Raw genomic sequence first — 13,417 nt, forward strand, 5'->3', positions numbered from 1 at the left:
GCCAGTTGGCCGGTGTTTCCTCCAACACATTGGTGCGGCTTGGCTTCGATCGCTCCTGTTGAAAGAAAAAGGAAAGATATAAAAACACTTGTAATGGAGGGATGAGGAGGAAAAAAGCGGAGGAGGAGAGATCCCTGTGCTTAAAATTGGATATAAATTATAGATGCGAGCAGGCCTGTGTCTTTGTTTTCCAGTGGTGTGTGTTGTTGCGTTGAGCCCTACATAGGTAGCACACTGTTAGTCTGTCTGGGGGTTAGTGACTCACTGATTGCCAGGCTAGTCAATCTGACCTGAGGCAGCGATCATAGGCTAGCCTGGTAAACCATGTAGAGTCCAGTAGATTGACCGCCCGGTAGACCATCCCAGCCTTGGCCACCCCCTCTACCTTCATCCATTATCACAGCCAGCCAGGGGGTCAATCTAATTAACACGGGGTCAATACAGCAGCTATCAAAGGACACTATTTGTAGAGGGCCTTAAAGGTGCTTTTTAATTGTATCCCTCCAGCCTGGTGCATGTAGAGGAGAGGAGAGAGCAGGACGAGAGGAGGAGAGGGCTCTCACTTAACTGGTGCCTTGACCCATCAACAAAGCAACAATGGCCTCATTAACTGATAGTGTGTGCAGCTGTATTGGTACCAGGTACATAAACCTAATGGTCTAGGAGTCTATTCGAGGGCTAATACAGTGGAAGAACTAGAACTGGACCCTGCTATGACTAGTTCTCACTGTGTATCTGGGATATCAGGGGATAGAACACCATTGTATCACTCTGTGACCCGTTTTCCCTGGGATGGCCTCTGGTTACTGCTTCTCAACACGGTACAGTACAGCATGTGGCTAAGCAGCCTAGCCGCCAGCTAGTAGGGAACTAAGCCATAAGCCATTGGTTGTAAATGGTTGCCGAGGAGCTGGCGGTGGAGCAGCTGCATTGGTGTGCTGTTGTCGCACCGTGGCGGAGGTGTTGCGTGGCAGCTTTCAGAGCGACGCAGCGATCCCCTGACCTCTGAGAGCCGAGAGGAACCTGAGGCGTGTGTACCAGATTTCAGGCTCCCTGTGACCCCAACATGGGAACCGGCTCACCTGGAGAAGGGAGGGGAAACCCAGACCACCTGATACGCTGGCTGCCTTAGTGCCTTCTCACCGCTTCCTCTCTCAAGCAGCTCTGAGAATGAATGAATAACGGTCCACTGGTTTCGCTTAGTGCATCCATTGTGCATAACTCCCATTCAATTAAAAGACAGACACTGGAGGGTATCGGGTGTGCACGATCATGAATCAAGTTGGATCAAATATTAAGACTATCCCGTTGGACTGCTAGGTCAAAGGTTGGAATGGATGTAATGTCCTATAAGCATTTTGCTTGAAAGTGGACACATAATAAGCTTCTCCAGGTGTAGAGGAGGGGATTTACATGCTCCGTTAACAAAATGATTTATCTGTAACCCATTTGGTGTGTGTGATGTAACTGTGGTGTATGGTGTATGTTAGTTTTCATTATTTGATTATCCTCACTATGGTCACACAGTGGACCGTTAAGTTAACACTGTCTCTTTGTGCTATGTGTGTGTGTGTTGTGCAGGTACAGAGCGACACGAGCTGACATCGTGGAGGAGTTTCAACTCCATTTTCCAGTTCTTCAGTGAGGCTTTACAGACTGGGGAGGAGGAGGAGACCTCCAACACGGTCACTACACGCAGCTCCCACAGAACCAAACCCGACCACGACCACAACCACAACGACCTATAGAACTGCACCAACAGGAGGGAAACGCAGGGGGGGTGGAGGAGGTGCATAAAATCCTCTCCGTCTTCCCTCTCCATCTTTTCCTCCTTCCTCCCTCATCTCTGTGTGATCTCTCTCTCTTCTGGCTGAATTTATCTCCCCGCTCGCACGTGTATTGTTTTACCGGCAGAGTGCAGGGTGGTGGTGTATACATTGCAATAGCGTTTTGCATTATTTCTAGATGAGCGCAACTGTCAAAACAATATGGGCTGAGTGTTTGCGTTTCCCGTGGGCTGTGGCTCGTCTGTGGTCCGGGCCACGGAGCAGTGGTTGCAGTGGCTGAGATTAAGGCTGACAGGCGCTGTGCACAGTGCGCCGTGGTATACCTCTAATTGTCCTGACATCGCCCTGAACTGAGCTAATACCCCGGCAGCCCTCCCCACCACTCCCCGAGGTCCTAGAGCCCGCCCCTACCCACACAGTCCTCCTCAACCCACACCACTCATACACTTGGCATATCTCCCCCCCTCAACCCAACCTCCTACTGTCACCACAAAACGATGGTTTTAACTCGAGTAAACATTCGCCATTAACATGAGATCATTTTAACGTAAAGTGAGTGTGTTGTTTTTATGGCTCCCTAGTCACGTCCATCCCTTTCCCTGTATCATCTCCAAACACACACACACACACACACTTCTTAAAACGATAGTTACATTTTCTGTCAAATGAGGTCTTATTTATACGATCGTACTTTTGGGGAGTTGCACTGCAATGTTTATGACAGCTGATATAGTGGTGGTGTTTTGTATCTTACTTTCGCTCAATGTTTAGTTGGATTTTTATGCACTCTGATTCGATTTTGTATCGGACCAAATGAAGTCCCAGAGTCTTATATGTTAACTTGAGGTTGACTGTTTTTGATTTTTAATTTGTAAAAATGTCTTCTTCTTTTTTTACTGTACCCTTTTTATCTGTTTGAAATCCATGAAATTGATGTCCCCAGATGATTTAATTTGATGAACTAAATAAAACAACCATAACCTGTGCTAGATATGAGAATTCAAGAGACTGAGCAGATTTTAAATCACTTAAAGCCCAGCATCAAAATGAGTTTTAGGGACATCTCATTTTAACAGAAACAAGTAGTCGGTAACACAGTCATAAAAACTTCAATACATCCCCTTTGCACGTGTCGGGAAATCCAAGATTTCAATATTATCCTAAGCCTAGATGATGTGTCTTCAGATGCGGGGAGAAATGTATTTTCCCAACACTTGCCTCGAGTGCAAACGTAAAAGTGACAAAGAGGAGAGCTCTGCGTGGGTCAGCCTCGCATAATCTCAATCTGGGACATAAACAAGATTTTTTTTATATATATTTCCACAGGGTTTAAGTTAGAAATCACTCAAAGAATAATGGAATATCCTTCTAATATACCCAGATATTTGTATCACCAGAAGGAGACAGTAAGCCACTGATACATGAATACACCTCCCAACACAGCCACTGTCTATCCAGACATGCTTTACCTTTCCACGGCTTCAGGCGAGGTATTTATAAGGAGTGTTAAGAAATGTATTGGTATATATTAGACTTTTTATTTTATTTTTAATTCTGTGTAAATAACATCCACTGGGTGATATTTTGAGGCTTTTGTAGGTTATTAAACAAATCATTGCTTTTGTCAGTAATGAGGGAAGCCGTGTGTGAGCTGTTGTGATTTTCAACTAATTGGATTAATGTCTCTTTGGATGTCACTCATGAAGTTAACTTGTTGTTTGATTTGGGAATATGCGGACTGGTGGAGAAGTTTCATTCCAGGATGCTGTTGTTCATGTGTTTTCCCTGTGCGTGAAGGAATAAACCGTTGCTATTTTCCTTCATTATGTGTATATTGCTGCCTCAGGAATAAACAACACACTATGTTCACTTGATATTTGTAATAAAGGGCTCGTTCCACGAAATGAGTGCCTTTCACATCCCTATTTTAAGTATAAATTGTGCACACATATTGAATTTTAAACGCCTGTTATATTACATGAAGTGCCCTTTAATATAGACCACATGGAACATTCAATGAATCTGATTTCTAATGTCAAAAGAGACATTGAACATCTAATTGTCAAATTCTAGTATAAAAGCAGCTGAGCTGGTTCTACTATTTTTGGCCGTTTTCTGGTGTTTGGTGATGGAAAATTGAGCATAAGACATCAACCCTGTTACCCATAGATAGACGGGCTAGAAATGTTTTAACAATTAAAACATTTTTGTGAAGCTTGCATTTAATTGCCCCTCTCTTTTGTAAACTACAAGACTCCATTCCCCCTATCACATGGGGATTGATTCATGGCTGATTTAAGAAGTCATCAACCCTGTTACTTTATTTGGCACTTAAGATGCACTTGCTATAGTTTTTTTTTAACGTTTTGGTTTTTTTTGCTCTTGAGATGGGAAGAAATTGTTTTTTTCTTTCAGTTGAACATGTGCTCTTTATGACAGAATGTTAAAATTAGGTGAAATAAACGGGTTTTTTTGTCACCAAGTTACACTACTCAAAATCACCAAGTTGTTGGATCAACCAAAAGGCCAACAAGCCATTATGTGAATGGATCAAGAGTGCAGCCTTCAACTAAATCTAAAGCACAGTTGATATGTAAATTGTGACTAATTTTAACAAATACTCTTGAACATATTATTCTTTCAGATTGTTTGTATGTTTTATTGATCAAAGAAGTAATCTATCTAAGGACATTCATGCTTTGTGATTTGACTAAAGAGAAACTTCACCATTTTTCAAATTCATATTGATCATCTCCAGCACCACCCCAACATCAACATATGTGAAAATGGCGTGTTTCTGTGTTTTGTAGTAAAAAAAAAAAAAAGATGTTTCCAATTACATTGCCTAATTAGGAGACAATTAGTAGGCAAGTAGTAGGCAATGAATGTCAACTCACAATTGGTCAAAATCACAAGCTGCACACTGACGTCATTGGAAACACTTCCTCAATTGTTTTTACTACAAAACATAGAAATGCACCATTTTCACATATGTTGATGTTGCAGTGGTGCTGGAGATCAATATGAAGGTGAAAAATTGTGAAGTTTCCCTTTAAATATAGCATTTTTAAAAAGTTTTTGTTAAAATAATTCTCCAATCAGATACATTATAGCTGTTGTGTATTAAAATGTCCACTGTGTTATGTTAAGTAAACTCCAATCATCCACCTTAAAGAGAGAGTTTACCCAAATTACAAAATGACACGTTGGTTTCCTTACCCTGTAAGCGGTCTATGGACAAGGTATGACGGCCATCCTTGCTTTTGGTTTAGTTGCCCTGGCATTGTTTCCAAATGCTAACGTTTTAGCATTTGTGTCACAAATCCCATTCAAGACATGGTACCAATATTAGCATTTTTCCTGCAACTATCCCTTCAATCATGTGTTTCCCATGCACCATTCCCATGTATTAAAACATTTTTGTCAGTTGCTGAAATTGAATTAAGAAGTGGTCGTGTTTATGGAGTTTACAACGAACACATGGCGTATGGGTATTTGTTTCAAATAGCCTAATTTATATGTATATAGCAGCCAGGTCACTGGTGACACAAGTCAGTATTAGATTTCCATCCACGTCTGAGGTCATCGGGAAATGACGTGGGAACCGGCCACTAGGGGCAACAGTGAGCGCTGTTACCTTCAAGGAGGTTTCGGTTGCAAAAGGTTGCCAAATGACGGCGATAGAATTTTTTGTTGTTTAGTTTTAAGCCTATCCCAAACCTTAATCATTACCTTAACCATTCAGAGTTCATGCCTAACCTTGAGATATCGGAGTTAATAGCTAACTTAACCTTAAACACTTGGACATTTGACATTTGGATCAACTTCAAAATGTAATGTGGATGAAAATGAAACATGGATGAATGTCTAATTCTGACATGAGACTGTGAGAGCTTGTTTTATATAGGCCACTGCTTATTCTAATACGCCTGCCGTGGTTAAATCAATTAGCCTGCAGTATAATGTTCTTCATTTAGACTAGTGTTATAAATTAATTTAGAAACAAAGACAAACATAAGGCATCGGAGCGGTAAACCCATAGTTTAGGTCTACATAGTTCAATGATAGAGTAGCTCGTTTGCTTTACCACACATAACATGATCGTAGGGTATGCTACCCAGGTCATGGGGGCAGGCTTACTCAAGAGGGAAAAGGATAGAAAGTGTAACGCCGAGAAAAACAAGTTGAGAGTATGTACTTGGTACCTATCTAGAGCCTGATGCGCTGCCACTTCGGCTCGCTTGCCTTCGCTGCAAAGTGCGCGAGGTAGTTGAGCTTCGAGGAAAAAAAGGATGGGAGTCATCATCTCACATAACAGCTATGAAACATTACCGAGGAAGAGGATCCGTCACTCAAGACAGAGGAGCCCAGTCCTCAACAATTGGACTAGTGTTAACCAAAGTTAAATGCCTTCTTAAATCTAGTTTAATGATTTGTTTTAGTATTAGGCCTAACAGTTCTCTTTATCGGGTCCTGCTTCAAAGAGCGCAGATGGAACTGCAAAAAAAAACACGCCTTATCCATATTAAGTTAAGCTTTTTGGTTTCAAGTTTTAGACTGCATAAGGTTTATTGGCCTGCACGTCCAGCGGATAAAACATGTGCTCTACCATCTCCAGTTACTACCGGTTAAACTTGCTTTAAAAAAAAAGAAAGAAAGAAAGATGAAGACGGTTAAATGTCAATTAAAACTCCTCAAATGGCGATTCATCTTTGCAAAGAGAGCTGTATGCCAGCGCGTTTTACAGGATCGTTTGTTTTCACATGGTGAAACCCGATAAGGTCATTAAACGCCCCCTCAATAAATCTTTAGAAATCTTTCCATTAACCGTCGAACAACAAGTGCGAGCGGGTGGAACCAGCTGAGATCCCTCACACCAAGTCAGGTCCCTCGTAAAACAATTAAAAATAAAACATTCAATCACCCATCATTGAGTTGGTCTCACTTCTCTGACACGTAAAATGTCTTAAACACACTCAAATTCAATTGGCAAGTGTAGGCGAGGGTTGTCACATAATAACATGTTACGTCTTAAAACTTCAAATATTTGTTTCTCTTGTCAGGAGTTTTCCACCAATGCTCAAATAGAGCGTTTTAAATCGATTTAGCCCCATGTTAGAGTATTTCTATTCACCATACCATAAGGAAGATACATTTGCAAACGGGGGACAAGTTGAACATAACTCTGATTAGCAAGCGTCAGAAATATCTGCCTACACTAAATTGCGTCATTTTCATCCACCATGTCACACTTAACAACATTACATTGAATTACAGTTTCCACTCCCGTTTCATTATTTTAAGTATGCGGGACCTAGGCCTACATATTCACGACCACATCATTCCCTCGCGTAGGCTACTAGAATGTATTCGCTCTCGAAACTTCAAAACGCCTGCGTGGTCTCATGTCAATGGCAATGGGATCCCAAAATGATATTATACGTTTTCAGGAGACTCAGATTGTCACGCTTTTACTCTCATCATCCCCTCCCACGCTCGCCAGCACTGCTAAATATGAACTTTTTCTAAATAAGGACTAGGCAGCGCTAAGCAAAGTTGGAACGTCACCCTCACCAGCACCTTGAGCATTCCACCAGATCACTGTCGGATCTCTATTTGCATAATTATATGCTCCGCTGTGAAGAGAAAACTAACCCCCAAATTGTACGGGTCAACAAACTGCAACAATCAATGTTTTATCGTGTATAGTCTACTAAAAAACTATCTTAACATCCATTCAAGAGTGTATCTCTCTCTCTCTCTAAGTAGGGGAGCAAATCGTTTTTCATCTATTGACGGAAGAGGAATGTGTAGCTTAAGCTTGAGGTGTATTCAAGTTTGCCCCCCCCAGAGTATACTGTGTATTTTCCATGCAAAACAGGTCTACCCAAGAAGGCACTACCCGGTATTGGGTTCGAATGTAACGTCATTACATATTCATTGACTGACCGAACCATGAATCCAGTGGAAGCCACCTCACTTCAATCACTAACTCTCTCTACCCAGCAAAGCTCTTTGTGCACTGAAACAGAACTAGCCCGGTCAAAGAGTTATACTGGGGACCAAAGAGATCAGACTCAAGGGAATCATTAAGATGCCTCCTTAACATGCATTTTACGGCACAAACAAAGTGTTATTAAGAGTTAAGAAACCCAATTATTGTTTTACTTGGCACTGGAAGTGGCACGTTGCCTATGCGAGAGGATACTTCTAATTAGATACAATGTAGACCTCGTTCCCAATCTGCCTGTTCAAAACATCGACAGGTGTTTCTATCCAGCTAAGAGAAAGCCAGGCAGGCGGTATAGGCCTGGCTACATGGACGTGAAGTAGGGAAGTAGGCCTAAACTACAACTCCCGAAAATTCAAGAGGCCGGTTCTCAAGAATCTTTGGTCAAACATAGCCACGCTTACATCCCTGTGACAAACAGCTACACACACACACGAACGCACACACGGACAGTGGCTTCACGTTCCGATGAATTGGGCCTCACCTGTCTGATAATCTGACAATGGGACACAACCATAGTCACTATATAGCCTCTGTGTGCGGTGTGTTTGGATGAGCCTGGCCTATAATACACCTATTGTGTCCAGCTGTTGGCAGGCAGAGCCGTTTTACGGTGTGCAGTCCATTTGGCTTTATTAGTAGCCTAGCTTTCAGGCGGCCGCTACTCTATAGCCTACCCTTACCGCCCCCTCAATTACACCCCCCTGATAGTCTCGGGTCGTAAAGACTCCACTAGTAAAAGCCCGCCTCTGAAATGGAATACATTTGAAGAATGGGCTTCGAGTTTAAAGATTATACTTTTCTACAAATTATGTGATGGCACTGTATATTATTCGAGTAAAGAGACCAAGTAAAGTAAAGAGGAAATGAGTTTAGTGCTTAAGAGCCCACCAAGGGCCCATTGGAGGAAATGGCTAATTTCGATATGATAAATGAATGACAGTCAATGTGACGTTTTGAAGTGGGTCTGTAATGGGCTATTCTTATGAGTTGTGATGTAACGTTGTGTTAAATCACGTGGAAATTCAGTATTATAGTTGGGCAGGAGTTGTGCACAGCCTATTTCAACTACACCGTTTGTCTTGTGAAATAAGGAACAAATAACCAACAAATAAGGGGGAATATTGGTCCTTCAAACAACTTCACTCGATCAAAAATGACTCAAGGGATGTCTAAACCAATTAACTTGGAAAACAAAATTCACATGATACAATTCTACGTTAGAAACATCCATTCCGCTCAAACGCACTGTTAACAGGGAATTATGTAGGACATTAAATGGGCAACATGTTACTCCATAACTTAAGTTAATAGTTAATTTTATGAATTTATTATTGATAAAAGACAGTTACCATTTAACTAACATGTTGTCTGAAAGGTACAACCTATGTTTGATCTAACAGAGTTGAAAAATGAATACTGCTGCAATATGCATGAATTATATTTAGGTTTTACAGGCTAATAGTATAATCCAAAGGGAAAAAAATAACATTGAAACATTAACAATTAAATTGCCTAAAACATTAGGACTATTATACTATTTAATGAGTTTGCATATTTGTATTATTTAAATGCAATATTCATTAGATATGGAAGTCAGGGGCAGATGTAGTTTCTTTGAAAAACATGTAAGAGGCACAACATGTACCGAGTAAAACATGTACCGGGCAAAACATGTACGAGGAAATACTTGTAAGAGTCACAACATGTACAAGTTTCATAGTTCAGTAGGGTTTAATATCACTTGAAACTAATCTGTCAGTTATAGACAACCACTAAACGGATATGAACCTGCTATTAATCTTAAACGCAATAAGTTGTTTAACCATGCCCTGGCGTTTTCGTTATTATTATTATTATTATTATGTCTTCTTGAGGACATTGTGCAATTTAATTCGTTTACCGACACAATTATTAGTGAACAGAATGTGTTGTTGAGTAGTTAGCCTAACTATTACGATACCAATGATTTCCAGTTAGTTTAAGTATAGTAGTAACGTGGTAATAACATGAATAACCGCATTGGAAAGAATAATAGTGATGATTGCCTAAGGTTATCAACAATAATAATAAGATGTTATCGACACGTGAAACGAAAATGTAGGCCTACTGGTTATTCAGCTTTGTGTGCTATAAGGGAATTAATTATATATCCTCTTAGGAAAAAAAAGTTTTTTTATAGAACCAAAAAGGGTTCTATCGCATGGCACCCCTAAAGGCTCTATATTGAAATCCAATGGACCCTTTTCTTATTAGATGAAAGGGGTTCATTTGAGGTCTTATATAGGGGTGCCTATAAGCAAGCGATATCATATTTTTGGAACTTTTTTTCGAGAGTGATCAAATATGATTGAACTTCAACACCATTTCGAATTCCGCAACGGCACTGGTGAAAAGCTGTAAGTGTTATCTTCCAGGATTGTGCATTTACGCTTTTCCTATTGTTCTTTTCTTACCACTTCCAACAAAAAAAACGTTGGTCTTACTGTTAATCTGAATTGTGTGTGTGTGTGTGTGTGTGTGTGTGTGTGTGTGTGTGTGTGTGTGTGTGTGTGTGTGTGTGTGTGTGTGTGTGTGTGTGTGTGTGTGTGTGTGTGTGTGTGTGTGTGTGTGTGTGTGTGTGTGTGTGCGTGTGCGTGTGTGTTCGTGTGCGTGTGTGTGTGTGTGCGTGTGTGTGTGTGTGTGTTGTTGTGTGCTATGATGAAGTCCAATCAAACCACAAACTTATGCATCAACTTCCTCTCTTTTTTGGGATGATATAAAGGGAAATGCAGGTGTTTTTCAACTTCATAACCAACAATCATTTAACAATACAAGGTGATGCTAGTCTATATCTATGTGCACAAGCACAACAAGAGGCTTCTCTTTCCGAACAAAACATAAACCCAGGTAGTTCCTAAAAATCCTCTAAGTCCTCAAATCGATGGCTGTGGGAGGGGGAGTGAGATTGATGTGAGAGACGAAGGAAGGCCCATAAGGGAACCCACTGGCTCGTGTTCATCACTTTTTGGGTTTATACGTATACAAAAAAATATTGCAACGTTATATTAAATGAGACATTATATATTCGTTTCATCAGCTGGACGCAGCCCTCCGAGGCTAAACATACCAGTAGGCTGAGTGGGGCAGGTTGGCCATTCCCCCCAGAGTAAGAGACCAGTTATTACTCCCGAGCAGTCATCATCGGCTCCAGCGCGCATCCTCATTACGGACGCCCAAAAAGCTGAAGCTCTAAATTAAGTTATTGCCAACCAATGAACTCAAATTAGCTAGGCCGCATAGGTGGCCGTCAGACGGGCCTCGCTTTAAAACACCCTGACAGGCAACAAGGTGGAGAGGGGCTGTGTGTGTGTGTGTGGGGGGCTGTCCGGATTGGCAGGTGTGTTTTTTAAGTACATTTCATGGTTTATAGCCCCCTGGTTAAATTGGGCCCAATTGGAATCTCCTTGGTACTTATTACACTGACGCTATTAAAGGCATTGCAGGCACCTTCTAGAGCGCTCTTTGATGCCGCTCACTTTCTCTCTTTTTGATGGGTCTACTTTGTTCCTTTCCCATGTCATTTCTTTATCAGCCATTTTTCTCCCTGTCTGACAAGCGTCTCCCTCTCCCTGCCACTGTCCATAATCTCTCCATCCAGTTGACTAGCTTTCTTCTTGTCGGCGCTTAAGTCGTCATTGTGTTTGCTACCTGAGTCAGCAGGGAAGATGAAAAGCGTTTTTTTTTTGACGGAATAGTTGACAGGACAGGGGGTGAGTTGTGATGGCGGGAGGAACGCCTGAAAGGAGTTGTGTATATGTGCGCTCTGGTGGGTGGGATACTTTTAATACAGTCTGTGAAGTCAACAACAGAGCAACTAACTGCACTTTGTTAGGCTACTGTTTATCCCTAAAGCAAACCTGTCAGAATAACAGTGACAGACTGGCAGCGTCTCTATAAACAGTCATCCCTCCTACCATCGAAACCTGCGCTACCTGAGATACTTTGTCAACTCCTCCGTACTGAGACATTCAAATAGCCTAAATTATGCGGAAGCACATTTTCGTTTGGACATCCACCAAGCTATCGGAGTTTGATTCCAAACGCGTTGTCTCCGTAAAAGTTTCTCGGGGCACTACTAAGGGCATTACTAAGCAACAGAAATACTTTGAAAGTTCAGTGAATTTAACAGGCAGTTAACCCACTGTTCCTAGGCCGTCATTGAAAATAAGAATTTGTTCTTAACTGACTTGCCTAGTTAAATAAAGGTTCAATTAAATTAAAATAAAATATTTTTTTGATTGCGTTCGTTCATATTCCTTTTGGTAATCGAATAATTGTCGCTATAGGCTTTAAGGATGGTAATCATGTGATACTTTACATGGCGATTAGAAATTAGTAAATGATGTAGGCTACAATCAAAAGTACGTTTTAAATAGATCTACGTTGTATACAGATACAACGTCTTTGTTGATTATTTTGTTTAATATTTGAGCGATGTTATTTCGATGAGACGGTTTTATTCAAGAAACGGATCAGTGCAAAAGTTGAAGAATTTCAAGGCTAATAATAGCCGACAATATAGCTAGTATGTGTTTCAGTTTTGTTGTTCCAAAAATAACTTCCATCTAATAACAAAGTCATATAAGAAAAACGATATAGGTTAGGATTCTTTTTTTCTTTTTTTTAAATGCAGTGGAGATTAATTTGTGAAAACATCTTGCAATTAACGCATATAATAAACTATAATGGAATCCTACTGTTTATATTAAAACATGTTTCATCTGAATAATGGCAATTTATGTAATATATTAGTTTTTTTTTAAATAATCGTATAGCATAGACAGAACATCCTTTGATTTCAACGACATGAAAAGCATGTTGTTTGTGGCTGTTTTTTGTGTGTTTTTTTTTTACATAACTTAATCAGCTGGTTGCTGTTACGTTTGCCAAATAAACTATATATCTGTGCACCATGCAACATTACTAATTTCCTCTTGCTTTCAATATAATTGGATTTAAATGAACAACAAAAAAAGGTAGGTATTCCATATTCCATACATGGTTCATGTTTATGTCCATTACAATCACATACTCGTGAGAAATCATGAGAAACAATACAGAATCCAACACACCTCATTGCAATTAACATCGGACCTGCTGGAATGGTTGCAATCTAGCGTACACGATGCTGATGTAGTAGCCCACGGTATAGGCTATCAGGTGTGTGTGTGTGTGTGTGTTTTGGTACCGAGATGTTGACCTGTCAGGCGGGACTTGTTAAGCATGTAACTCCAACTGTTGGCTCTCTCCAGACGCTCACGGTGGCATCGATTAGAAACTTCTCCTCTCTAATTTGATGATAGCATCCAGCTATCCTCTCATAGAAACGTGCACGTAGAACGCTCTTTCTTGACCTTGCTATCAAATTACGGGAGACCAACACCAAGTTCATACAGCCCCTCAATCATGCTCTCGCTACTGTCAGTACGGCCCAGTATCTGCTGAGAAAACTACACACTTCCTCATGCCTTGTCCTTAAAGGGGCATTGTGCCTGAATGCAGACAGTATGTGAAAGCCTTTCTAACTATGTAAATATGTTATCCATCAGCAAAAAAAAGGAGACCATAATCAGTATAG

General features: G+C 40.8%; 1 protein-coding gene across 4 annotated transcripts in view; it reads left to right on the forward strand.

Annotated features, from left to right (window-relative positions):
• LOC112263389 (cotranscriptional regulator FAM172A homolog) overlaps positions 1-3,610 on the forward strand; it is a 275,706-nt gene extending 272,096 nt beyond the window's left edge. For 3 of the 4 annotated variants that reach the window (XM_042330688.1, XM_042330690.1, XM_042330689.1), the window contains exon 11: positions 1,582-3,610. In XM_042330688.1, coding sequence (XP_042186622.1) covers positions 1,582-1,748 — 167 coding nt within the window. In that variant the 3' untranslated portion in view covers positions 1,749-3,610. The remainder of the gene's footprint in view (positions 1-1,581) is intronic. The other variant, XM_042330691.1, reaches the window with a different exon arrangement.
• The last annotated feature ends 9,807 nt before the right edge of the window (positions 3,611-13,417 follow it).

Source organism: Oncorhynchus tshawytscha, linkage group LG12 (genome assembly GCF_018296145.1).
Source record: "Oncorhynchus tshawytscha isolate Ot180627B linkage group LG12, Otsh_v2.0, whole genome shotgun sequence".
Classification (NCBI taxonomy): Eukaryota; Metazoa; Chordata; class Actinopteri; order Salmoniformes; family Salmonidae; genus Oncorhynchus; species Oncorhynchus tshawytscha.